The sequence below is a fragment of the Pezoporus occidentalis genome, unplaced genomic scaffold (genome assembly GCF_034315485.1).
Source record: "Pezoporus occidentalis ecotype Australia unplaced genomic scaffold, CSIRO_AGI_Poc_V1 ctg175, whole genome shotgun sequence".
NCBI lineage: Eukaryota > Metazoa > Chordata > Aves > Psittaciformes > Psittacidae > Pezoporus > Pezoporus occidentalis.
The window spans coordinates 143,166-167,971 of record NW_026913586.1 but is presented as its reverse complement, the minus strand read 5'-3'; the positions used below and the strand labels follow the sequence as shown (position 1 = coordinate 167,971).

Sequence of the window (24,806 nt, the reverse complement as noted above, 5' to 3'; positions counted from 1 at the left end):
GGCCGCTCCGCCGCCCGCTCGGCTGCACCGCCGCGCTCCGCGTTCCCCACTTCTCCGCCCGCCGGTCGCTCCGCTCCGCTGTCGCCGTCGCTGCGGGGAAAGAGTCAGGCTGCGCGGAGCGGTGCGGAGCGGTGAGTCCCGTCCCGTCCAACCCCTTCCAAACTCCCGCTCCCCGCCGCTCCCGGGCCCCCCTTGGCGCGGAGCAGCCGCTGAACGCGGGACTCGCAGTAAAGGTGCGGCCGCTGCTTCTTTATTCTTATTTTAAAGCACAAAGTTTGGGCGAGTCTCCAGACACGGGGGGGGGGGGGGGGGCCGGTAGCCCTCTTCCCCCGGCTCCCCGCCGCTCCCCGCTACTCCCTGCAACATCCCCGCCTCCAGCAGCGCCCTCCGCGCCTCCCCAGGCGGCCGCCGAAACTTTTCCGCGGTCCCGCTGACGGCGGGCTCGGAGCAGCGCACGGGGGTGCCGGGGGAAGGGGCCGAGCTGCGCGGGCGCGCAGCGGCTCCCCCCGCACAACTTCTCCAAGCATTCCCACCCGTCCTCTGCACCCCCACGGAGGTTACGCGGGGCCCTGCGCGCTCACCCCCAGCCCCGCTCCACCCGCTGGGCTCCGACACCCGCTCTCCGCGCCGCCGGGGTCGGGTCGGGAGCGTCGGCGGTGGGTGCGCGGGGGAGCGCGGAGCGGCGCGGGGCGGGGGGGGGGGGGGGGGACGCGGAGGGAGCCGTCGCCCTGCGCTGCCATTGCCCGGGCGGCTGTCAGTCAGGCGGGGAGCGGCCGGGGATTGGCGCCGGGCTGGTTACGCAGATGCTTTGCGCGCACATACAAGGGTAGGGCCGGGGGTAGGTGATCAATCCTCATCAGGGCCGCGGCTCCATCGCCCCGACAGCGCGGGCCGCCGGCAAGGTAACGCGGGGCGCCCCGGCAAGTTGGGGGTGCGCGGGTCGGCCTCGGGCATCGTCCCCCCCGCCCCCTCCCCAGCCCGCCCCCCCGCCCGCCCCCTCCGCGCCCCCCGCCCGCTCCGCCCTGCCCCGCGCACAGCCCCCGCCGCTCCGCAGGTGGCCGCGCAGGTGAGGCGAGGCTGTGCGGCGCGATCCGCGCTCCCCGACGGGGCGGCCGGCGGCGGGACGGAGCGGAGCGGAGCGGTCCGGCGGCACCGCCACCAGCACTCGGGGTGCTTGTGTCTGTGAGTGTGCGATGGGGGGCAGTGGGGGAGGGGGCACGGCCGGGACGCGGCTGCCCCGGGGTTTTCCTCTTTCTCTCTTCTTTTTTTCCCCTTCTTTTCCCGTCCTTTTTCCCCCTCTCGCCGCCCGGGACCGTCCCGCTCCGCCGCGCTCATCGGCAAAGTTATGCAACGCCGGGTCACGGCGCTGCCGCCCGCGCTGCTCCCGGTCCCGGCCTGCCACGGGGGGCTCCTCACCCGCACCCGAAACTTACCCCCACACCCACCCTCGCCGGCCGGGCCGGGCTGCTCTGCCCGCGGTGCCCCCGAGGGGGGTCCCGGCCTCTGCAGCGGGGGCCGCCCCCGGGGCTCGGCGGGGCCGCCCGGGGTCTCTCCGCCCCTTCCTCCTCTCCGCGTTTATCTGCCGCTTTTTGCCACCGAGCCCGGCCGCTGCCTGCAGCCGGCGGCCGCCGGGTCCCGTCTGTCCCCCCCACCCGGCTCCGCCGGAGCCCCCGGGCCGGGCTCCGCCGCCGTCCCGGCGCCCGCTCGGGTGCCTGCGCGCTCCTTTTCCCCTTTTTAACTCTTATCCATTTCTAATTAAAACGTCCCGTGTGCTCGCTCTTACATTAATTATTCTTCCCTCCTCTGATACCTCCTTTTGATTCCTAATCCAATTATCTTTTTAAATAATTGCTTTATCTCTCCCCATCGCCGGGCACTGTTGCCTCTCGGCGCTTGGGCGCAACTCGCCTTCGTTTGCAACAAAATACCGCTAATAATATCACTAATAAAACTCGCAACTGAAGGCCGCCGGCCCGGACCACGGCGCCGGCTGCGAGCAGCTCTGCGGCGGCCGAGCCCCCGGGGTGCCCATCGGCAGGACTCGGGGCGGCCGGACCCCTAACCCGCCTCTCTCCGCTCTCTCCCCAGGCGCTCCGGCCTCGCCTCTGCGCGGGGAAGAAACCCGACTTTTTGTTTTCCGATCCTCGTTGTTTCATTTTTTTCCTCCTTTTTTTTCCCCCCAATTCCTTTGCTGCGATCGCTCGAGGACCTCGCGGCGGTGACTGCGGGACGGAACGAAACAACCTCCTTTTGCACCTATTTTGTGCTTCATTTCTTCGATTTTCAATTGTGGTTGGCTTTTGCATTTTTTTGCCTCCTGTTCGGGGTTTTTCGGGGGTTCTTTTTGTTGGGGCTTTTTTTTTTTTTCCTCCTTTCCCCCTCCCCACACTTTCGATTTTTATTTTTTATTATTATTATCATTACAATTATTTCTTTTTTCTGCGGAACTTTGGAGGATCCCTGCCCGGCTTTTAGCATGATGTCGTACCTTAAACAGCCCCCTTATGGCATGAACGGGCTGGGGCTGACGGGCCCCGCCATGGACCTGCTGCATCCCTCCGTGGGGTACCCCGGTGAGTGCCGGCGCCGCGGACCTCCCCATGCCCCGATGCACCCCCTGCTTCAGCGGTTGGGGGAAGCTCTGTCCCCGTCGGGTTTTGGGTGGGCTGTAGGGTGAGTGCCCCCATTTGCCCGCACCCCTGGCCAGACACAGCAAAGTGGGGGGGACAGCGCTGGGTCCAGTTGAATTTTCCTGGGGCTTCTTCTTTCCCACGGGGATTTTTAAGGATAGAAAAGCTTTAAAACAACAGGAAAAGCAGATTTACTTCAACACAACGAAATCTCCCCAGTGCTCCCCCCGGGGCCGGGCCTGCCCCTTCCCCAGCCATGTCCTGCCCGTTGTGCCTGCAGCAGGGCAGTGCCCGCTGCCGTGAGGCCGAGTTGTGTGGGGGGCAGCGCGGTTCCTTGGGGTGGGAGGCAGGGATGCTTCCCTGGCCCTTATCCCGCGGGGTGCCGGGATTCCCACCGTGCCCGGGGCTGCGGGAGGTGTGTGGGGACCCGGTGTGACCGCCGCAGCGATGCTCGTCCCCAGCCACCCCCCGGAAGCAGCGGCGGGAGCGCACCACCTTCACCCGCTCGCAGCTGGACGTGCTGGAGGCACTCTTCGCCAAGACCCGGTACCCCGACATCTTCATGCGGGAGGAGGTCGCCCTCAAGATCAACCTGCCCGAATCCCGAGTCCAGGTACAGGACCTGTTGAACTGGGCTGGGGGGATGCGGGGCATCCCGGCTCTCGCTCCAAACTCATCCCTGTTTCCTTGGGGATGGAAAGTGTGTGAACTCCCTGTCACTTGTCTCTCCCACCTGGGGGGCATCCAGGCAAAGGGGGGGGGGGGGGGGGCTTTTATTCTTCTCTTTTATCCTCTTATTAGTTTTATTGTTATCAATATTTTTCTGCCCCCTTCAACCTGCCCCAGAGTGTAGCAGCCCCACTCCCCGCATGCTTCCAGGGGTGCTACCTGCAGCACTGCTTCCTGCATGGTGAAGCCCAGCGGGGTGGGATATGCAGGCAGCACCCTGTGCAGGCTCTGTCCCCCAGAACCATATACTGTCACAGCTCAGGGAACATGCGTGAGCTGGGGCACCCAGGATGCAGGGTGACTGGGTGCCAGTCGGAGGCGGGGTTCTTTTGGGGTGCGGGGGTGTGCGGTGCTAATGGCTGGGTGTGTGTGCTGGGAGAACTGGAGCTGGGGTGAGGTTGGCTGCGTGCTGCAGGGCAAACAGAGGGCCTCTGGAAGCAGCCTCCGGCCTCCTCCTCGCCCCACCGCTCATCCCTTTGCACCCCATTTTGCCTCCTCAGGTCTGGTTCAAGAACCGCCGTGCCAAGTGCCGGCAGCAGCAGCAGAGCGGCAGCGGGGCCAAGAGCCGGCCGGCCAAGAAGAAGTCATCGCCGGCTCGCGAGAGCTCGGGATCAGAGAGCAGCGGGCAGTTCACGCCGCCGGCCGCGGCCTCCAGCTCAGCCTCCTCGTCCTCCTCCAGCTCTGCCTCGTCGGCCCCAGCCGGTGCCCCGGCATCCCTCAGCACCCCGGCGTCGTCCATCTGGAGCCCAGCGTCCATCTCTCCCGGTGCGGCCCCAGCAGGGGTGACGGTGCCCGAGCCCCTGCCGCCGGCAGCCGCGTCCTGCATGCAACGTGCCGGCCCCACCGCCGCCGCTGCCTCCACCAGCTACCCCGTGTCCTACGGCCAAGGCGGGGGGTACGGGCAGGGTTACCCTGCGCCGCCCTCCTCGTCCTATTTCGGAGGCGTGGATTGCAGCTCCTACCTGGCGCCCATGCACTCCCACCACCATCCCCACCAGCTCAGCCCCATGGGGCCCTCCTCAGTGCCCGGCCACCACCACCACCACCCACTGAGCCAGAGCTCAGGCCACCACCACCATCATCACCATCACCACCACCATCAGGGTTATGGCAGCACCGGGCTGCCCTTCAACTCTTCCGACTGCCTGGACTACAAGGAGCCTGCCGCTGCCGCCGCTGCCTCCTGGAAGCTCAACTTCAACTCCCCCGACTGCCTCGACTACAAGGACCAGGCGTCCTGGCGCTTCCAGGTCTTGTGAGGGGCTGACCGCCACCCCCATCCCCCCAAGCTGGCGTGGACCCCTCGCCCAGGGTCTTCCCACCACCTCCCGGGCAGGACTCTGGCTCCGGCTCTTCCTCCGTCTCCTCCTCTCCCCTCTTCATTTGCAGTGGTGATGCCCCGGGGTGGGGGTCCTGCCACCCCCATCTCTACTGACTGATATTTATTTGCTTCCTGCACCCCTCCAGCGGGTTTATTATAATTATTATTTTTTTAAACGCAACAGAAGAGGAGTTTAAAAAAGAATAATAATAATAATAATAGTAATAATAATGCAAAGCCGAGCGTCTCCCCTGCTGCCCCCCGGGCAGAGGCGCAGGCTGGCTCCTGCCCTGCCGGTGCCCCCCCAGATTCAAGTGGGGACCCTCACACCCTCCTCCGGGTGCGGGAGTCCCCTGGCTCGCCGGTCCTGTACAGCCTCTTGCCGCTGGGAGCGGTGGGATCAATGTAAATACTGGGTCCGTTCCAGTGACCACGATTGTTTTTAGTTGATGCTGTCGGGTTGGCGTTTCTCTAGAGTCTAACATGGAGCAGAACTTTAAAAAAAATCCTTTTTTTTTTTTTTTTAATCTTAATTTTAATTTTTTCCCCTAAAAATGAACCTTTCCCTATCTTGTGTCCTCCGTCCATCCTCGAGGGCTCCACGCGAGCTCAGCCGTGCCGTCCGGGGGGGGGGCTGGGGTGTGTGTTGGGGCGGGGGAGCAGCCCAAGAGGAGGCAAAGGGGGAGGGAAGGGCTGCGCAGCTGATCCGCAGCCTGCAGACCAAAAACACCCGGAACTTTTGGACAAAATAATGAAAAAACAATAATAAACAGGAAAGGAAAAAAAAGAGCAGCTGAAAGAAAAGTTTTGGTTTGTTTTGTTCGGGGGGGTTACAGGGGAAAGAGGCTCTGATTTGGCGGTTGGGGGGCACAACTTCTTGGGAGTGTGATTTTGGGTTGGTGGGGTGGGTGTTATTAGCCCCTTCTGTTGGTTGGTGCGTTTCCACGGGTCCGGGCTTCAGCCCTGCGTGCCCAGCTGCCCACCAGCCCCAGGCTGGGGCTTTCCAGAGGCTTTGCCCCATAGCAGGAGAGGGGCCGTGTACATGTGATTGTTGATGCCGTAACCCCACACTTACCCCTTCAACTGTAAGGCAACCCCCTCCCCCCCCACTTCTTTCCCCACTCCAATAAAATCCAAACTAATAAACGCGGTGGTGTCCTGTCCTCCTTCCTCCCACCCGCCTCCTCCTCTTCCCCAGGGAACTTCCTTCCCTGGGAAATACTTCCTGATGGGTCCCAGCAGGAGGGGGGTTGTGTGTGTGATGAGTTTGTGAGTGCTCTGGAGGGGAGACCCACCGCTGCCCCTGCAGGTGTGGGCTGGGGGCCTGCTTTGATGTGAGTTGATGCTGTTAATTGGTAACTGATTTATTGCTGCACCGCTGTGCCGGTGGGACGCACGGGAAGGGCAAATGCTGCCTGAAACAGCAATCCCCCTGCACCCAGTGGGGCAGCCCCACCAACCTGGGACCTACAGGCAGGCCTGGGGGGTGGTGGGGTGCAAGGGACACTGAGACATACAACCGTGCAGGCAGACCTCTGCCCCCACTGTGCAGGCAGGTGCAGGGAGGGATGCTCGGCATCCGAGCCTCCAGCCCTTGCTCCCGGCATTTCCCTCCTCAGCTGCTGCTGGCTGCGTCCAGATGGGGAAGAGAGGGGATGAATTATTTCTAGTGACAATCTTCCCCTTCTTCTTCCCTCCAGACCCTCCCTGCAGTTGGAGGCTGCCTGCTGGCGTTGTGGCCATTCCCACTACACACACGGCCCCTCTCCTGCTATGGGGCAAAGCTGCTGGAAAGGGGCAGGTGGGCAGCCAGGCACGCAGGGCTGCATCCCTGACCCATGGAAACACACCAACATTCCCACATTACCACGGGACCAGGGCTGAGGTGACCACTGCTACCCTGCTTGGGCCATCGGTGCACTGATGTGTGAGTGTGGAGCACCCCCAAATTCCCCTCCTCCTCCCTGTGGTCTTGCAGCAGTGCCCACTGCACCCGAGAGCTCTGTGGCTGGGCCATGTGCTCCCATCCCTCGTGTTGAGGAATCACTGTTCTCCTCTGCGGAGGGTTTGCACCTCTCTCCATCCCCCTGAGCATCCTTGTGGTGGGCAAATAGGGCTGGGAATGTGCTGCTGTGGCTGCTGGGAAATGGGCTGCAGAGGGAAAAGCAGTGGGGGTCAGCCCCAGGAACCACAAGCTCTGTGCATGCTTCCAGGGTCAAAGCCACAGCACAGCCCCAAGGCGGGGAGTGACCGATGGCCTCATGGTGCAGTAGGGAGAGCTGAGAGAGGATGAGTGCAATTGAGTTGATTTCAGGTGATTTTTCTTTAAATGGTTCTTTCCCTCATTGTCTCCTTAAGTGTGCACACACACACACACACACACACATATATTTATTATTATGTATATGTGTGTATAAAAAAATTGTTCTCTCCTGCAAGCACTAGTAAGGCACTCATCACACCAAAGGGTGGCTGTAGAGGCAGTTTGAGGGAGGACCACACATCCTGGTTCTGGGTGCCACCAGCCTGTGCATCCCCAAGCCCTTCATTTAAAGAGAAAAAGTTGTTCACAGCCCTTCAGGAGCTGTAAAATGAAAACAAAACTAAAAATCCATGCTCAGCCCAAAGTGAACCCTCCCAGGTTCAGTGAGCACCTGGGATACAGGAGCCGGCAGCTGTGTAACACCCACCCCACACACTGCATCCTCCTTATGAACATTGCTTCGTTAGAACGCAGTAAATCAGTGCTGCTGAGACACACAGCCAAGAGGGGAGTCTGAGCTTCATTTTTGCTGTTGTGGTCCTAAACCTCTTCTCCAGCCAGTCCCCTGCAGTGCAGCTGGGCCGAGGGTCTGCTTCAGGGTCTGGGACTCCGAGGGGTTCTCATGTCCCCCAGGTAAATGCCCCTGTTTTGGGCACTCAGCAGCGCCCCGTGTCACAGCCCCATGGCTTCTCCTGCATCCCCCACGACACAGGGTGGTCTTTTTCCTGTCCCACCAGTACAGACCTGGAGCACAGCGGTGGGGCCAGTCGCTGAGCCCTGCTGGAGGCAGGGGCACAGAGGAGACTCTTTGAGATCACATCAAATAATGGCTTTGCCCTCACTGCTTGGCTTCATTTTTCTTTTTTTTTTTGTTGCATTTCTCTCAGCCCTGGAGTTTCTGCAAAGGTCGGCACGCACAGCTCCATCGGGAGCAGCCGGCTTGCTGGAAAACAACTAAAACTGCTTATTTCTGTCCTCTTATATCAGGGAGAACCCCCTGGAAAAACAGCAGCAATGCCCTTCGAGGAGCCGAGCATGGTCAGGTTTCATCCTCCCTCCACCGCCTATGGGTGGGTGCCAGCAGCATGGGCAAGACGTGACTTGTGCTCACCGGCGGGTGAGCATGGACCAGGGAGGGTCATGGCCAGGTCTGGGGGGCCCCAGCGCTCCCCCACTTTCCTAGCCAGGGCTTGGCTGGCGGAGCAGACATCTTCCACTGTGGGCTTCCCTGAGGCTGGAAGAGGCGCTGCCGCCCGGAGCACAAGTCTTGGCAGGTAGAGCAGCGCTGGCTGCGGTGCCCGGCTCTGGGAGCAGGCGCCGGCGGGATCGGGCAGCCTGGTTGTGAAAGGGCTGCCTGTTTCACTGGGTGATGGGTGCCTCGCGTCTGCAGCAGGAACGCTGCTGGGTGCATGGCTGCTATTAGTGGGTTTGTTTCTTTGCTGCTGGACCATGGCACTGCCAGTGGCCCAGGGGCTGATGCTGAGATGCCGGGTTACCTGGCTCAAGCCTGGTGAAGCTCCTGCCTCTCGCCTGTGCGGCAACTGCCTCCACACAGAGTGCCTGCTCCAAAGGCACTTGGTGCTTTCCTGCCCGTAAGTCAAGCACCAGGACTTTGTGGGATGCGAGGGGAAGAGGGGCAGAGGGCGAGAATACAACCCAGCTTGGGCTGTCATTAAGTTTTTATGCTTGGTGCTCATAGACCTGAAATAATTTATGATCCATTTGCTGTTATGGGAGTATATGCTCCGAGTAGAGCCCCTGCTTGTAAATCTTTGCTTGTAAACCCTCCACATGTGCCAGGGAGCTGTGACAGGCAATGACCTGAACGCCTTTAGCGGTACCTGGCTGTGCAGAGGTGGGCAGAGGCTCAGCAGGGTTGCTGCTGGCCAGGGTGGCCAATTGCAATTTTGGGTGCAGGATGTGCTTTGGGGACACAAAGTGCTACGGCTGAGCATGAATTAAATTGTCATTAAAAAAATACTATAAATTGTAAGTTTCAGGAGCTGTACCCACTAACACAGCCGACTACAGTTATTTTATAGGCAGCCTTTCTGGCTGGCAGGGTGCAAAGAAAACAGATGATCCCAGCTGAATCGGGAGCTATCGCACCCGACCATTTGTGGTTTTCCCTGTGCTCACCTCTACATTAGCCAGTGCTTGCTAATTCATGCACTTTGAGTAGCAATTAATGCACAGAAATTCCCACATCATTGCTTCCAAACCTGTTTTGAATTTGTCAAAAAAACCCTGTCAGTGTAACTCAAGTCCCAGCTGAGGAACCTGCTATACTGGAGAGTTCTTCCTTCGTGTTGTATAGTTGAGCACAAAAAGCTGCAGGGAAGGAGAAGAGTGGAAATGGTCAGAGGGCTGAAGCTGAAGGAAACCATATGCCTATTTCCAGCTAAATCCCTATTCAACACTCCCTTTCTTTTTTTTTCCAGGACAGACAGGACTTTTCCAAGAAAGCCATGAGAGGACTTTTTTTTTTTTAATGAAAAACTGTGATTTTAGGAAATGGCATTCTAGATCTTATGTACATTTCTAGTATCACTTCCTGTATATTTTTAAGCTGAAATCCTCTTAGCATGCAAAGTAAATAGATTATGATATACTGAAGGATTAAGAATCACTGTCTGGTGTCAGATTAATCCCTCATATAGACCATCACTTGTACTGACAGAAATATGGCTGCAATTCAGCAAAAAGCTGTACGGCGAAGCAGCGCATCGCAGCATCCTAGGCAGAACCCCTGCCCAATTGCTGCGCTCCATCCTTGCGCTGTGCGTTTTCCAGAAAATAAATATAAAGCCACAGGACATTAAAGGTGTGTTCCCTTCCTAGTGCCACACGAAGCGCAGCCAGCATAGGCACGGCTCTGTGCAGGGAGGTGGTGCAGCAGCCTGCTCTGTTTTGAAGCTCTCTGTATTAATTTTTCCCTGTTGAGTGTACAAAACTCTGCACATTGCAGCCCCTTTGCTCCCTTCAAACCACAAAGCAAAAAGGGTCCTTCAAATGTACTCATGGAAAGGTGCTGGTGGGGATGAAGTGCTGAAATGGCCTGGGAGTTTTTCTCGTGTGATCAGAATTGCCTGTTGTGGAGTAGAAGTTCAGCAGGATTTTGGCTCGTAGGGGAAATGACAGTGAGCACGGATATACTTTATTTGGGTGAATGCAGAACAATTGTCAATAAAATACTTCTAATGGCTTGTGTTGTTGACTTTTTTACATTGTGCTTTTATTTTCAGTCCATTCATTGTACAGATTCATTCATCATACAAAACTGATTTCAAGAAGCTCGCCAGTTTTGGGTTGCAGCCATCCAAAAACTCCAGCTTAACCCACATGCATGCCTATGGTAGAACTCAAAAATCTGCATCAGTGCAAGCTGCACCTGATCAAATGGTGGGAAGAAAGACCTGCAGCGATGCTCACCCTTCTCTTCACTGACAGAAAAACTAGAAGGCTGAAACAGGTTACGTTACCTTCTCAGTGCATTTTCTCTTCGTGGTTAGAGGAGGCAGATTAAAATCTGGACTCCAATGGAATGATGTTTAAGAGGCTCCGCATCTTTTTTTCAAGGCAAAATAATGGTTATTCAACTAAGATGATATATCTAGATATGAAAATTGAGAGCATTCTTTGAAAAATGCTGCCGACTGTGAAAGGCTGCTCTTTCACAGAGGTATCCTGAGTGAAGATGTTATCTGCTGGTATCTCAACAGGACGGTTTTCAGAGCCTGAAGTGGAAATTCAAATCTGCTTCCAAGGGAAGATTGTTAAAATATATAATGCATAGAGAATTACAGACTTTCTCCTGAGAAGTTTACGGATTCATCCAAGAACCACCCCCCAAATTCTTCAGTGTTGCATTTGTATGGTAAATGGGGAGCTGTAATTACTAGCTTTTTTGCTGTCTTTGAATGACAGAATGAAAATGTCACCAAACTGTCCTCCATAAGCACACATGGAGCAGTGTGTGCATGGACACGTCTGTGCTAACTCAGAAATAGTTCAGAGGTCTAAGGGCAGACTATTTTCTAAGTCTGGTTTTTCATCTTCTGCTACTGGTTGGCTCCAGGGCTGTCTGGAAGTTCACTGAAGGATTTCCTGTGAACTTCACCACCTTGGTGAAGAAGTTTCCCCTTCTTTGCTTCGGCAGCTCAGTCACACCAGCCCCAAGTGTATGACTTTGAGAGATCCGCTGTCTCCAGTCTCCTGTGGGGCACAAGACAGGCAGGATCAGGCATGCTTCAGGACAGGAGCGGAGGGATGGAAGCATGGGTATTGAAACACCATCCCAACCCATGGAGAAGAGACAATTGCAGATACTGTCCCCCGTTTGGCTCAGGAATGGAGGATGCAGCCCTAAAGTGCTGGAGACTGTTTTATGTCCTTTTGCAATGCCACTCCCCTGCTGCTCTTGGGGAAACCAGGGGCTGCAGCTCCAGTGACTGCTCATGATGTCCCATGAGGTGGATATGGGGTTGGGATGCAAGGGGATGGGAGCTCCACCTGCCCCTGAGCCCCCTTCCCCAGGACTTGGAAGCTTATTGGCAAAAGTGAAACTTTAGATTTTTGTTACCTTTTAATTAAAACGCACTGCAAACACCACAAGGCTGGCTTAACACCAGTGGGTAGAGAACCAGCTTTTCAAAGTTACACAGGGATACGGCATTTTGCATTCCTCATACAATGCAAATACATGATTTCAGCACAAATTCCCTTTCTGAGCTCTGTGCCTGTGCAGGGTAGAAATCCCAGCCCTCTGGTTTTGCAAAGGACATGGCGATGCGGAGAATATGTGCCACAAATAGAGGTTATTTCATAAGGCAGGTTAGCGTGCCTGCGAAATGCATGAAATACTTTGCCTTGGAAAGTGCTGTAGTCTAGTGAGTCATTGCTTTCTTTTGAATTACAGATGAGTAGCCAGCCCTTCATCATGCAAAGAAAAAAACAAGGTGTGGAGCTGAAAACAAAGGGAAACGTGTGTTTGTCCTGCCTTGGAGGGCAAGACACGCTGGCTGGCGTGGGAAGGCGGGGTGGGCTCGGCCCCAGAAGGTGGCTGTCAGGGCTGTGTCAGGCTGTGGCAGCACTGACGAGGGCAGACGGGACTCATGTGAGTGACTCCTGCTCCTTACCTTCAGGAAAGAGGGAAAAAAAATCCCTTAACTCTTGCAGCTTCATGAGGAACCTTTACCAGAGCAGCAGCTCCATCTCATGGCATGTGCATTTCACCACAGAGATAGACATCACCCTCTGAAACAGCATTCCTGTGTTCAACCTCCCTACCTCAGCGTGGAGGGAGCAGTAAAGTGTGACAGCTCAAAACAGGCGCTGTGTGGACACGGAGGTTTGTCTCCAGCCCACTGCTTGGAGCTTCCCTTGCAGGGAGATGGCAGGAGGTGGCTCTGCCGTTATACGACCCCCTGTTAATTCTCGAAGGCAGTTTAAAGATGATGACAAAGCACCCCCAACGTCCCATTCAAACCAGTGCTTGTGTCCCAGACTCCACCACGTTATTCCAGTGTTGAAAGTAGAAGCACAGCTTCACTGCGAAGACTGCTCCTTAGGCAAGTGTCTTCCAAGGAGGTTATGAGGTGCCTTACTCTGTAGCAGCCCCCATCAGCTGTGTGCATGTGCCTCGGCTTCTGGGTGGCTGCAAGCTTCCTGTGGGCTCTCCTTACTCTCTGAATGGCACTTGTTGGAGTCACCAAAAACCAGGAAAGATTTGTCTCTGCAGGGGAGCCACAGCAGTAAATCCTTGCAGAGCATCAGCAGCTGAAGGTAAGGGGTGGCTCTTTTTAACCTAGAGCCCTGCCTGATGCAGAGGGGCTTCTGCTGGGCAGGTGAATGCAGGCTGGAGAAAAAAAAAATCCACATTATGTCTGGCTTCCAGGTTGTCTGGGCAATTGTTCAAGGCTCAGGGTCCTGAGTGCATCAGGAAGGTATCTGACCTGGGTTTTGTGATTCGTGCTTCGTGCCTCTGTCCGGGGAGAGGTTAACAAGAGCCCGCTTCTGCAGACCTACCTAGCTGCTTCTTAAAAAAAACACTTTTAAAAAGAACTATTTGCAAACCTCTCTGGTCACACTAAAGACACAGTGGTGTCGTGTGGGAAGCCTGTGATGTGGCATCAAGCTTGTAGAGGTGTTTAATGTTAATCAAAGGCTGAGGAGCGATAATGACTAGAACCCTCTTCTGTCATCTGCATCTTTTCTGATGTAGCATCCCAGCAATAAAAGATGCTGTAGTAATTGGACAAGAGTTGATTTTCACAGCGCAGGAAGAGGGCTGTCCAGGAGCAAGGGAAGCCAGGATTGCAGTGCTGCTGCCTATGGTAATGAGCACCTAGTCATCCAGAGAAGGAAAGCATGAATATCCTGACAGGAGAGCATCTACTTGTGCCCTGGAGAGCTCAGATCGTGGGGCTTTGCATGGTAATGATGTGGTCCCGCTCCAGCAGGCAAAGGGAGGAGCAATATGGGAAGGCACACCCTGTAACTGAAAAGCCACAAAGGCATCTTGGACCTGCAGGTATAGCAGGATAGAGGCAGTGGTTTGCTCGGACTCCTCAGGTCTGAGGCAGAATGGAGGATCCCTTTAGCCTCCTGGAGTGGGAAGTACAGAAAAACCTCTTCCCTGTGCTGCTGTATTGCTCCCAGAAGGCTGCGCGTTTTCTCCTGGGAATTATTCTCAAGGGCATGATGAAGGTGGGAGAAGATGAAAGTGGGAAAGAGAGCAATGCCACAAAGGAGCAATGCCATGGGGAATTATCTCAAACATCTGTTTTTTTCAGGCAGAGACTGTCTGATTCCAGACTGCAGGAATGGCTACGTGGAAGCACATGCCTGTTAGGATCCATAGGTACTGCTTCGTTTCACTGGAAGTGCCTTGTTTCCCTTGGCTAGCATCACATAAAAGCTTTCTGGATGATAGGTATTTAGCTGAGTGTTAACATAATAAAACAACCATTTGGTAACTGCAAGGCACCATTGGCTTCAGCATCTCAAATTGCCATAAATCAGATCAGTTTCCAGTCCAGAAACAACAGAGCAGTTGCCATTCACATTTACCAAAGGGTCTTATACTGAGGTGGGTGACCAGGTGACCAACCTAGTTTGCTCAAGATTATCAAATCCCAGAATAACACAGGCCTCTGGAGACCACCCTGCTCAAAGCAGCAAGAGCAGGCTGGGTTTCGAGCAGCATGGCCCTCAAGGCTACCTCCATCCTATCTCTAGCCTTTCCTGGAAGACAGAACTGACCATGAACATCAAATCCTGCCCCTACCAAATATCGTGGATGGAATGTTCACTTCTCGTTCCATGCACCCCTCTGGCTTGAAGAGCTGTACCCAATCAAGACATGCACATGGTCAGAATAACTGCAGTTTATCCTTGCTTCTCTAAGAGCTACTTATGCTGTCCCACCTTCAACTTCAGTGATGGGCTCCTCTGATGGGCCAGCGGCGAACACAAACCAGTTTGGCAAAGCCACATAGTCTGTGTTTGTCCTACCTGCAGCAGCCTTTGCCCATCACCACCCATGCACCAAGGGACCGCAGGATCCATGTTCCCTGTGCTAGCACAAAGCCACCAGCACTGCTGGGGTCACGCGGGTGGTCCCCATGGTAGCATGGTCTTGCCTTTGAGACATCTCTTGCATGCTGCAGGGCTAATGCTTTCCCTTAGAAACCAAATCTTGTTTAACTGCTTGAGTGTTGCTTGGCTGTGTGACAGCCTTGCTGCTCTGGCAGGTGACTGGGAACATTTTGTTGCACGATCTTTACAGTTTCAGGGAGGAGAAGCTTCCTCATAGCTGAGAGCAGCAGCAAGCAAGGAAGATGCACATTACAATAGACCTACAGAAGATAGGGTCTGTGTTGGACACCTCCTCACTGAGGCCTCCATGGCCATTTGCACTGGGAATAGGTCACTTCTGGCTTTGGCCTTTTGCCGACAAACTGGCAAAGGGAACGAAGCAAATCCTGCTGTGGGCAGCTGCAGACATCTTCCTGCGGAATCGACTATGCAAGAAGGGCTGGGTTTTGGGTGTGCTCCCCTTGTGTGGCTCCGAGCCCGGTATTGTGAGGGTTCCCTCTGAAGCAACATGTGGGAAGTGGTGGTGGAGGGACACCAGCGGTGAGGAGCAGGAGGGTGAAAGTGGGACCTTCGATTTGGGCTCTCCATCAATGCTGGCATTGATGCAGCAGGCTGGTGGTGGTGTCCAGGTGTAGAGCTGCTGCTGATGGCAGTTTTGGGCTGGAAATTGGAATGGAATGAACTGAAGGCAGAGGTGGGTCCAGCTAGAAGGAGCTACTTTGGTTTGCTGGGTGCTGTTTCCTGCATTGGTACCCAACTGCTACAAGACTTCTGAATTTTCACACACCATTAAATCGGGACAGAATGGCCTTGAAAATGTATTCCCAGAAGTGCAAAGATAGTGTTGCGTGGATGGCTTTTCTACTCTGAAACAAACTGGTGCGTGCAACAGGCTCCCCCTTACCCAGCAAGTCATTTCCTTTTGCATTCCATCGGAGCTGCTGCCTCCTTTCCCTCCATCCTGCAAGAAACTGAGCAGCTCAACAAGGATGCAGGTGCACAAGCAGCTCTGCAGTGTATGGAGAAATCAGGGCACCTACACTGGGGCTGCAGAGGTCACACTGACCCACCAGCTTTTAGCAATGGTGACTGCTCAGCTGCAGTAACTTTTTGGAACCAAAGGATGCTTTAACCACTCCCTTGTGTAAGTCCTTAATGATGAGACAGCAAAGCTTTCTTCTTTGTATCACTCTCATTACACAGCCTATATGTGTGTGCTTATGGATTTTATTGTGATAGTCCAGAGCTTTCAAATTAACTTCTCAGTTTTTATTCATTCAGCTGCTTACGTGAGGGCAAGGAGCATCTTACACACAGCTCAGGGAAGGAGTAGATAACTTCTGGATGACCCAGCTGCAAACCTAGGAATCCTACCAACGTCTCCAGACCATCACTGCTGCTATATTTTACTTTACTCCGTATCCTGAGGCCACCAAAGCCATCAGAAGGCCATCGAAGACATCCTTTTGAGTATGGTGCTTTCCTGCCAGCTGGACCACAGCACAGCGAACTCTTGTCACCTGCTCCCCAGCCTTTCCCCATCCTCCACCCGGAGATAATGCGCAGGGGCCCACGGGAGGCTGCAGAGGTGGGGCTGGCGCATGTTGTTCTCTAGTGCTTCGGGACTGGTAGAACAGCTCTTAGAGCACGATTTTACTTGGCACGGGCTGGTTTTGTAATGAAAGAAATAAGTAAGTAAGTGCCATCCTGCTCTGCTGGGAGGTTGAAGCATTTCCTTTCTACTTTTTTTTTTTTAATGATCTATTTGTACTGAGGCCAAACACTGAATGCTTCAGCCTCAAAAATAAAAGTTTCAACAAGAACTGTAACTGGGAGGAAGCTACAATACAGGCACTCTTGTGCCTTTATCCATGCTGCCACGAGACAGCTTGGATTCTATTCTATTCTATTCTATTTCATGTTATTCTATTTTATTTTATTAATTTTATTAATTTTATTTTATATTTTCATGTTTTTCCTTTAAAGTGGAACTGAAGGAGTGCGTTGGTGCTGCTGACTCATCAGCTCTGGAGACAGGCTCGCCCTGTGTACGCACTCTATACGCACCCCCACTGAGACTCAAACACCTGGGGCACCAAACCAGGTTGGGAGGTAATAACCCCACAGAGATGGGGGATTTGGAGGAAGAGGTAGGGTCTTGAAGCGCACAGTGAGGTCTTCTTCTCCTGTTCTGGTGAGCACAGGAGCAACCGAGCCAGCATGGAAGAGGGAGGAGGACATAGGACTGGAGGCTGGCAGTGGGGGAAGGGATGGTCTACCTTTTTTGGCAGCACCTTAAAATCAGCTTAAAGCAATCATGAAACCATAGGGTAGTATTTCACCCCTTTTTACTGTGGTCTCATGCATGAAAGCGCCAATACAAGCGCCGGCTAGCTCATGTAAGACGAACATGGATGGAGGACAATAAGTTCTTTCTTAGGTCCCATCCAACAAGCATCAAATAATACTAATTTTCAAGTTTTATGCGCTGCGCTCAGCTGAAAGCCGCAGACGAAGCCTCACTCTAGCAGTGTGGTATAGGAGCATTTCTACCAATTTCAGTGAGAGCCCTGCAGGCAGACAGCTTGCAGGGACAGGCTCGGGGAGTTTCAGGAAGCTGCAATATAGAGTAAATAATAATAAGCAGAAATAAAAAAATAAATCAGAAATGGGTTACCTGCTCTGAAGGAACTGCTCTCAGATTTCCTGCAAGAAAGAAAGATCACCATGTTATTTACATTCCAGTTAACTCACTGAAAAACCCCAACAGACAAGGGCATGGTGTTAGGTAACTCTTTCACTTTTATGATAGGAAGCAGCTATTTTATGTCCTGTTATTCAATGGATGAATTACAATTTTTAATACGTTGTTTATACAAGTCCATACATGTGGGATGCGAGAATTCCCTCAAACAGTACATCAAGTTAAAGCAAAAGTGATTTTTGTGGATAGGGCAGTGTGGAGGCATGAGGCTGGCGAAGGATTGGGGTTCCCGCATTGTCTCAGCTCTGTAGGGAGCTGTAGCAGGTGTGGGATGCACACAGTGGGACGGAGCTGTGGCTGCAGCACACCTGCAGCAGGGTAGCTGTGGGGTGGTGAGCTGCCTGCCTGTTTGTCTTGTGTCCGGGAGGTCTTTGCAGCCCGTGTGCTGTCAGGTTGCTGCTGGAGGTGCTTGAGGATGAGGCTTCATGTTACAGCTTGAGCCGAATTAACAGCTGCCAACATCAAAAAGAAGTCCTGCTGCAGGCAATGTGCTTCTGCCCCTCACTTGGTGCTGTCTGTGGTGTTCCCTGGTCCCCAGGCAAAGCAGTTTTGTTCAGGGGATGGGCAAAAGCCAACAGGAAAGAAAACAATCCTTTTTTGGTTGGATTAATATGGTGGTGGTCCCCTACGTGATCCTATGAATGTGAGCAAAAGAAGGTTGGAAGGGGGGAGTAGAACCTTCCCATTTTGATGGTGGCAAGTTGCTAGTTCAGCTTCACCGTAATGTGGAAGCGCACCTGTAGCTGGTTTGTTTGAAACTATCTATTTCAGTTGTGGCTATAGGAACCACAGTTATGCCTTGACTTTCCGTGTCAGTGTGCCTGGAGTCTGGCTCAGTTCCTGCATACCTGTCAGTATAGTGATGGGACACCTGGACAAGGCAGAAGATAAAAATCCTCGTTTCACCCCTTATGCAAATACACCGACATATCCCTGCCTGGCTGACTTTACAGGATGACTCTTTAACCATGACTTTCTTGTGCTGGACTACTCCTCTATTACACTGTTGCACTACTTTGACGCTGCTACAGCAGAGATACCGAACTCTGCCAAAGCAAGACAGCCGCATCTGTTTACTCCAGAGCCATCTGCAGAAGTAGTGTAAAACACTGCTTCACAAGCCATGCAACTGGTGAGGCTCTGCTGCTGGCCATTGCACACTGAGTAAGAGAGCAACAATGACCAAAACTAATAAACATTTTCCCTGTCTTTGTCAAAACATGAATTGCACTGCAAGATAAGGAGATTCCAATAATCAGTCGATACGTTCTATGTTGTGGGAGCTGGTAGCTGAGTCCTTATGCCTCTCCCTGCTAGGTATACACAAACCAAACTCACTCCGCAATACCACTGCCTTATTTAAATTCCCAGATCCAAATTCTTTCTCAAGATATCAATCACCATTATTTCTAGCTTCATCCCTTCATGCATATTTGAAAGAGACTTCTTCTCTTACCTTCCTGGCTGCCGGAAAAGGGTTTCCTCACCAGGGAGCTGGCGCGGCCGTCCGCTCCAGGCTTACACTCAGTGTCCTCTGCCTGCCTGCGGCTGGTGGGTCTTTGAAAACAAAACAGAAGTGATAGAAGGGGAGGGAGCAAGGGCTGAAGAGTTGGGGAGACACTGCATAGCAGAGCAAGGCTGTTTTGTTTGCTTTCTATCTTTTCAAGTACACAGCAGCCTGTGTAATTCCCTGGCTATAAACTGTAGCTCTCTTTTATCAGATGCCAGTACGTTTGTTGACTGAGTGTCACCAGGATCACTCATTTGGCCGTGCAGTCGCTCTAGCACCATCCTGTCATTCAAAGACACAGTGTAAAGCTGGTGTTTTTTGGAGCAATTAATGTTTTGTTAAACAGGACAGGCTGGGGATGTGCAATGCACGTAGCGCACACGCCTGGCACTGCAGCAGGCAGTCGGGCGGATGCTGGGAGATGAGGATGTCAGACCCAAAAGGCAGCACTGATTTTCTGTGATTTTTCAGTTAAGCCTTGTCCCCACACCACTTCCATCATTGAAATCCAAGTTGCAAAGGAGCTGCAGGGAGGAAAACACCAGGCATGCGTTACAGAAAATGCAGATGGGGTTTTTTGTTCCTTTTTTTTTTGGTTTTGCCAGTCTTGGTTTCTTCACTCATCATTAACCTCTGCTTATGCAGGCGTGTGGAAAGACAATCCATTCCCAAGGCAGTGGAACTGGAAGTCTGGAGGCCATCTTGTGCTATTTTGGCTTGCCAACTCACTGCTTGTCCTGCCATCTGCAAATTGCCAAGTGCCTGGCAAAGTCCAAGGGAGGGTTGCCTTCAGCGAGAATGAGTCAAACAGAGAAAATAAACTAAACCTCTCCTACCAGGCCAGCTGGGAATCCCTCAGGGGGGAATTCTCCTCATTTGGGTGGCTTTTCCTCCTCCATGGACATAGTCATGTTTAACTCAAGTAGTGTTTTCCTCAAGGGTGGCTTTCAGATATGACAGCAGTGTAGTTGTGAGAATGAAAATGTGAACGCTTTTGTGCAGCGTAATTTGTTAAATGCCCAAGTGTAAAATCTCACTCGGCTTTGATAATACAAATAATACACTCCAGGCATAAAAAGCCCTTTATTACTGATGAGAACATAAATAATTAAAGAAAGAAAAATCTCAGATTTTCCCTGTGCCTTTGTCTTCACACTGCCAGTCAGGAGATAGCTATTCAAGCAGCTGGGCATCTGTAAAGCAACTAAAAGCAACTCTTCTCATCAGCTTTCCTGAAAACATTTTTAAGCTGCAGTAATGCAACTCTCTCATCACACTAAGCTTTATTGGTTCAGCAAAAGAAACTAAGAAACTTCATTGGAGACCAGATTATGCTGGTTGCAAAATCAGAGGGATCCTTCTGCTCTTCGACCCCATTATCTCCTCTGTAGTGTCTTGATCAGCTTTCTTACACACAGCCTCAGATTCTGCCAAGACCTGCAAATTGCTTTTTTTGGCTGCCAAATTGCCATAACCCGTCTATTTTTATGTTTTAAAAGAGCTTAAAACCCTCCATCCTCTTTGGATGTGTCTTTAAAATTGACCAGTACTGGGAGGATTTCATGTATATCCGAAGGCTTAGAAGAAGATGTTACCTCTACTGAGCTTCTAGTTTTACAGTCAACAGACATGAAAAGCCCAGCGGGGATAAAAGGAACTTAACCAGTTCTGTCTAATGCATATAAATCTACCTAAGAGCTCAAGGCACTGGAAGTACTCAATGAGCCACATTTATCTCAGTCTAAGATACAAAAATGGGTCTTCAGCTCACATGCCACATGTCCCATTTTGATGCCAAGTTAATGTGAATTAAGAGACTGAGATGAATAAACAAGGTCAGTCTGGGCTGGGCCAAGTTGAATCAATGTAAAATAATTGTCAGTATTTTCTGTCAGCAATGCTGGTTTATCTTGGCCCGGGATTCTCAGCGCTATAGATTATAAAATGTTTTCAGTGGAACAGTTGGCAGACATTTTATTGATTTTGCTTTGTTTTGTGAATGTTGGAAAAATTTCCATTAAGTGTACACGCTGCTCATGTGATGAAGCCAAACTGCTTTTCCAAATTTCTCTTTCTTCAAGTGTGCGATCGTGTTAATACGTTAGCAACCTGATTTAATCAAGAAGACCTTTGTCTGGAATCAAGAGGCCATAGAGCACACCTTGATGTGTCTCAAGTACTTACGGGCTAATAAGGGTTAATTTTGTATTTTCAAGGTGCTGTACACACACGGAGTAATTAATTTGCCCAACATCCCTTTGAAGTTAGTAACATATTATCTCAGTTTTACAGATGTAGAAATTGAGAGTGCAACTTCGCACAGAGCCACACATATTTATTTGCCTGCTGTCGCGTTCTGGATGCACGTGAAGCTCCTGTTGCCTTCACCAGGGCTGGGCAATGGCAAAGTATGAGAAGGGAGGGTGCAGCAACCAGGCAGGATTAGCACTGCTGAGCTGCTGGATTCCACTTCCGTGATGAATTTCCTATACCACATCGCCTTTTAATAGAGTTACTTTGGAACTGAAAATTGCTAGGACAGATAGAGCAGCTTGTAGGATTACTCCTGGACCCACAGCAGACTGTATTTCTCAGCCTATATTCCTGCTATTTTAAGACCAGGTTTGCTTTGTGGTTAAAGAAGACTTCTGAAAATAACAACTAATGGTGGAAGAACACAAGAGGTGTCATAATGGTGATGACTGCTTATTTTGTTTAATTGCGCATCACAGTGGAGTAAGTAAGAAATCTGCTTAATGGGTTCTTTACATAACATACCAAAGGGGATGCAGTGGGATAAGTCTAATTCTCTCTCTCTTTACACTGATTTAATAACTAATATATACGGATATGAAACTGGCATGCAGTTTTAACGCTTCCTGAGGTTTGATCAATTATGCTACTGAATTGAAATATACAAACATGCTTCTGAGCTTAAATAAAAGACTTCTATAAAAGTAGAAAAACATGTGTTTTAAGTACATAAGCAACAGGAAAGTTTTATGATAAAAACCACTGTGATGATATATACTTTTGCCTTCTATCCTAATCACGTGTATTGAAAGCAGAGATATCCCAGTGAAAATAGGAGTAGTTATGGGTTGAGGGATGGGGACAAGGTGGATGGAAAAAGCTAAAAAAAAAAAAGCCTCCAACCCAGCTTCACATACCTCCTGACACTACCAACAAATGGAAGGTATTTAAACCCTCAATGCATTATAGTATGGAGACAGAATGACGCATTGACCGCAGTTACCAGTGCCAACGGCTGAGGAGTGAGCGCACCCATATAGCTCTGTTCTGACTCTTATGTGCCAAATTCTGACACAGTCACTGGCTGACTCATCCAGAAATAAGCTGTCCCACAGGGAGTCAACGAGTTCCTTTAACGCATTGCTGAGAGGATTGGTATGCTACCTTGGTCCTCTGAACAACAACATCCATACCTTCAGAAAATATTTTCCTCATTTACAAGCAGCAAAAAGGTTATACTGATCAAAACGTTTCCATAAGGAGGTAACAAGAGTACTAAGAAGACAAGAACTACTAGACTATAACGTATCTGGCATGGAAGGGAAGAATAGAAGTGGTCAGTGGCAAATGTAAGCCAGAGATGACAGCTTTGTCTTGTAAAATTATTCACTGGACTGTGCATTGTGCATTGGTGATATTTAACTGTCCTGTTCATGTCAGAGTGGAAGAACTCATGCAGCAGATAAAATGCCTCGATCTGGAGTGCTCTTCTGCAATCTTTATAGCCCGTAACTTACTCTGTGTGTGTATGCACAGTTCGGGAAGTTGACTACAGTTCTCTGCTGACAGCCACACTATTGCTACCTTCACGAAATACCATGGAGTTAAGCCAATTTTCTCTGTAAAACGTATTTTAGTCTCAAACCATATTCTCTCCTTTCTGACTGCCAAGGCAAGAAGAGAAGTCAGACTTTGTCTAGAATAAGATCTCAAAGAAATAAAACTCTAAGACTATTTTATGAATGATTATTTTGGTTCCAGCCTTTTCTGTCCCTTTTCTGTCTCTGTCCCAGGCTATGAGCTTTTCTTGTTAGGCAAAGGAGATGATGACAGGAAGAGTTAATTGAAGTGATTTGTTAATCAATCCAAACTAGCCTTCTGTTACACATACGCAGACTCCAGGGTCCCTGAAGGGCATCAGCAACAAGATTTATTAAGTTAGTTAAACAGTAACATCTTCTGCTAGTCTTCACAGGGTCCTTGCCCAGGGCTTCTGTTTAGGTGTAATTCATGAGATTACACCTCACCTGTCCCAAAACAAAGGTTCTGTCAAAGTTGAAATACAGGAAAGAAAGAAGTCTAGGTATGTGCTAGAGATGAGCTTCCAAAAACTTGGGTGAGATACAGATTTGGGACAGTATCTGGGTCTGGCAGGGCTGCTAGTGTTAGAAATGTGGTCATGTAGGTCAATTGATTTCACAGGTTTGGTGGTACAAAGATACAGGCAGACAACAAAAGATGCTGGAAAAGAAGGAAGAACAGCTGTCAAGTGCACTTGCTGAACATCTCTACAGTCCCGTTGTGGTGCTTTATATTGATTAGGGGAACCACTGCTACCCAGAAGACAGCAGAGCCTGGGAGTACTTGAATTCATGCAGGCCAAGTGCATCAGTGGTGCTACTGGCTTTGTGTGACTTACAATTAACTTGTATGGATGAGGTTGTGGGTTTTTTATAGCAAGATTAATGACACTAAACACTGATGCTCTACTGGCAAAGTACAGATTTATTCTAGGTTGGAAGGGAGCTCTGGAGGTAATCTGGCCCAATGCTCTCCTCAAAGCAGATTCAACTCTTCAGTTACATTCGGCTTCAAGATGGATCTGCGACCCAGAACAGACTTGTGCCAGATAACAACAGAAATGAACCATCAGCATTGGTGAGCATCCAGAAGGTCAGAAAGAGAACAGCAGTACATTCCCTCGCATTAAACTTGGAGCAATGCTCAGGATCCCAGATTTGATCTGACGTCACATCACCAGTAAGGACATTTGCTGTAGGAAGTCATGGTATGCCTTCATGCAGGGGAAGAAGCAAACAAAAGCTAAAGACTAAGCTTGCATGCCAGATTACGGATCAAGTCCTCAGAGACAGTATCTCAAGGATTTAAACGATGCTGAGGAGGCAAATCAACAAGTTGCCTGCAGTAATACATAGAAAGCATGGCTGAAGTGATTTGGCCAAGACAGGAGGCTGCATTGTGCATGCCATTGGGGAACAGAGTAAATCTATTACAAAAATGGGATTTTCTTTTGTTTCTCTTGAGGGGAAAGACTTCAGAAGTAAACAGGAAATTATTCAGGATGGACGTTTATCTCACCGGTGAGCTGAATACATAAACACCAAAGACCAGCGTCAAACAGCATGCGAAATGGAGAAAGTCAATAATGAAACAAAAAATGACCAAGCTAACGAATGATGAAGGGCCTTCACAGGAGTGAGAATGTGTCCTGACTATTGATTTTGAAACTGCAGGTAGTAGTTGGAGGCTGGGAAGAAATGGACAGTGGAAATGTCAGATATGAATTTGTGATGTAGGAAATCGGTTAGAATAATAATGTTGCTGCGCACCGCTAAGATGCTCAGCTACAAGCACTATACAGCTGTGATTTCATAAACTTCACTGAATTTTAGTAAGGCACTATTATTGCCATTTTTTGAGTAAATTCACTGAGGCAGAAGAAAGCAAATATTGTTTAATTTGGGGTTCACAGGTTGGATCAATTTTCTTCAAGTGCTGAGTAAAAATCTACCCATTATAAACCATGTCCTGTGCTGATGTCTCAGATTAGGAGCTGATTCTCTGGTAATGTTGAAGTATCTTGTCCACAGAGATGATACACTGCAGTAACTGCCCAACTGAGAACATCCCTATTTATGTAGGCTCCTAACATTCAGAACCTTCCTTCTTTATACAGATTTCTTCACATGAAGAAGTCTGCTGCAGACTTGGCATCA

General features: G+C 51.1%; 2 protein-coding genes across 9 annotated transcripts in view; one reads left to right on the top strand and one right to left on the bottom strand.

The window, feature by feature from the left end:
* The first annotated feature begins 812 nt into the window (after positions 1 to 812).
* OTX1 (orthodenticle homeobox 1) lies at positions 813 to 5,331 on the top strand. 4 transcript variants are annotated; one of them, XM_062614286.1, is made up of 4 exons: positions 813 to 902; positions 2,089 to 2,573; positions 3,092 to 3,243; positions 3,860 to 5,330. In XM_062614286.1, the coding sequence occupies exons 2-4, from the start codon at positions 2,477 to 2,479 to the stop codon at positions 4,616 to 4,618; spliced, it is 1,008 nt and encodes a 335-aa protein (XP_062470270.1). In that variant the 5' UTR covers positions 813 to 902; positions 2,089 to 2,476; the 3' UTR covers positions 4,619 to 5,330. The 4 variants fall into 4 exon arrangements, with proteins under 4 accessions (XP_062470270.1, XP_062470272.1, XP_062470273.1 ...); XM_062614288.1 differs by having other exon boundaries at positions 814 to 902; positions 2,456 to 2,573; positions 3,860 to 5,331; XM_062614289.1 differs by lacking the exon at positions 813 to 902 and adding an exon at positions 1,078 to 1,182 and having other exon boundaries at positions 2,456 to 2,573; positions 3,860 to 5,331.
* Positions 5,332 to 9,022: 3,691 nt separating this feature from the next.
* The window catches only part of WDPCP (WD repeat containing planar cell polarity effector), a 158,690-nt gene continuing 142,906 nt past the window's right edge, over positions 9,023 to 24,806 (bottom strand). For 3 of the 5 annotated variants that reach the window (XR_009963986.1, XR_009963985.1, XR_009963987.1), the window contains 3 exons: positions 18,763 to 18,863; positions 17,220 to 17,248; positions 11,063 to 11,158 (listed from right to left, as the gene is read on the bottom strand). Coding sequence is in view for 2 of the 5 variants with exons in the window: in XM_062614283.1 (XP_062470267.1) it covers positions 11,108 to 11,158; positions 17,220 to 17,248; positions 18,763 to 18,863 (181 nt within the window). In the remaining 3 variants the exon portion in view is untranslated. Of the gene's footprint in view, positions 9,275 to 10,188; positions 11,159 to 17,219; positions 17,249 to 18,762; positions 18,864 to 24,806 lie in introns of those variants that run through there. The other 2 variants (XM_062614284.1, XM_062614283.1) reach the window with 2 other exon arrangements.

What these genes read in the sequence shown, in the direction of transcription:
- OTX1 (XM_062614288.1), top strand. Translation starts at nt 2,477, where the DNA reads ATGATGTCGTACCTTAAACAGCCCCCTTATGGCATGAACGGGCTGGGG. An exon ending in TCCCTCCGTGGGGTACCCCG is followed by an intron (nt 2,574 to 3,091) that starts GTGAGTGCCGGC and finishes GCTCGTCCCCAG; the next exon opens with CCACCCCCCGGAAGCAGCGG. An exon ending in TGCCCGAATCCCGAGTCCAG is followed by an intron (nt 3,244 to 3,859) that starts GTACAGGACCTG and finishes TTGCCTCCTCAG; the next exon opens with GTCTGGTTCAAGAACCGCCG.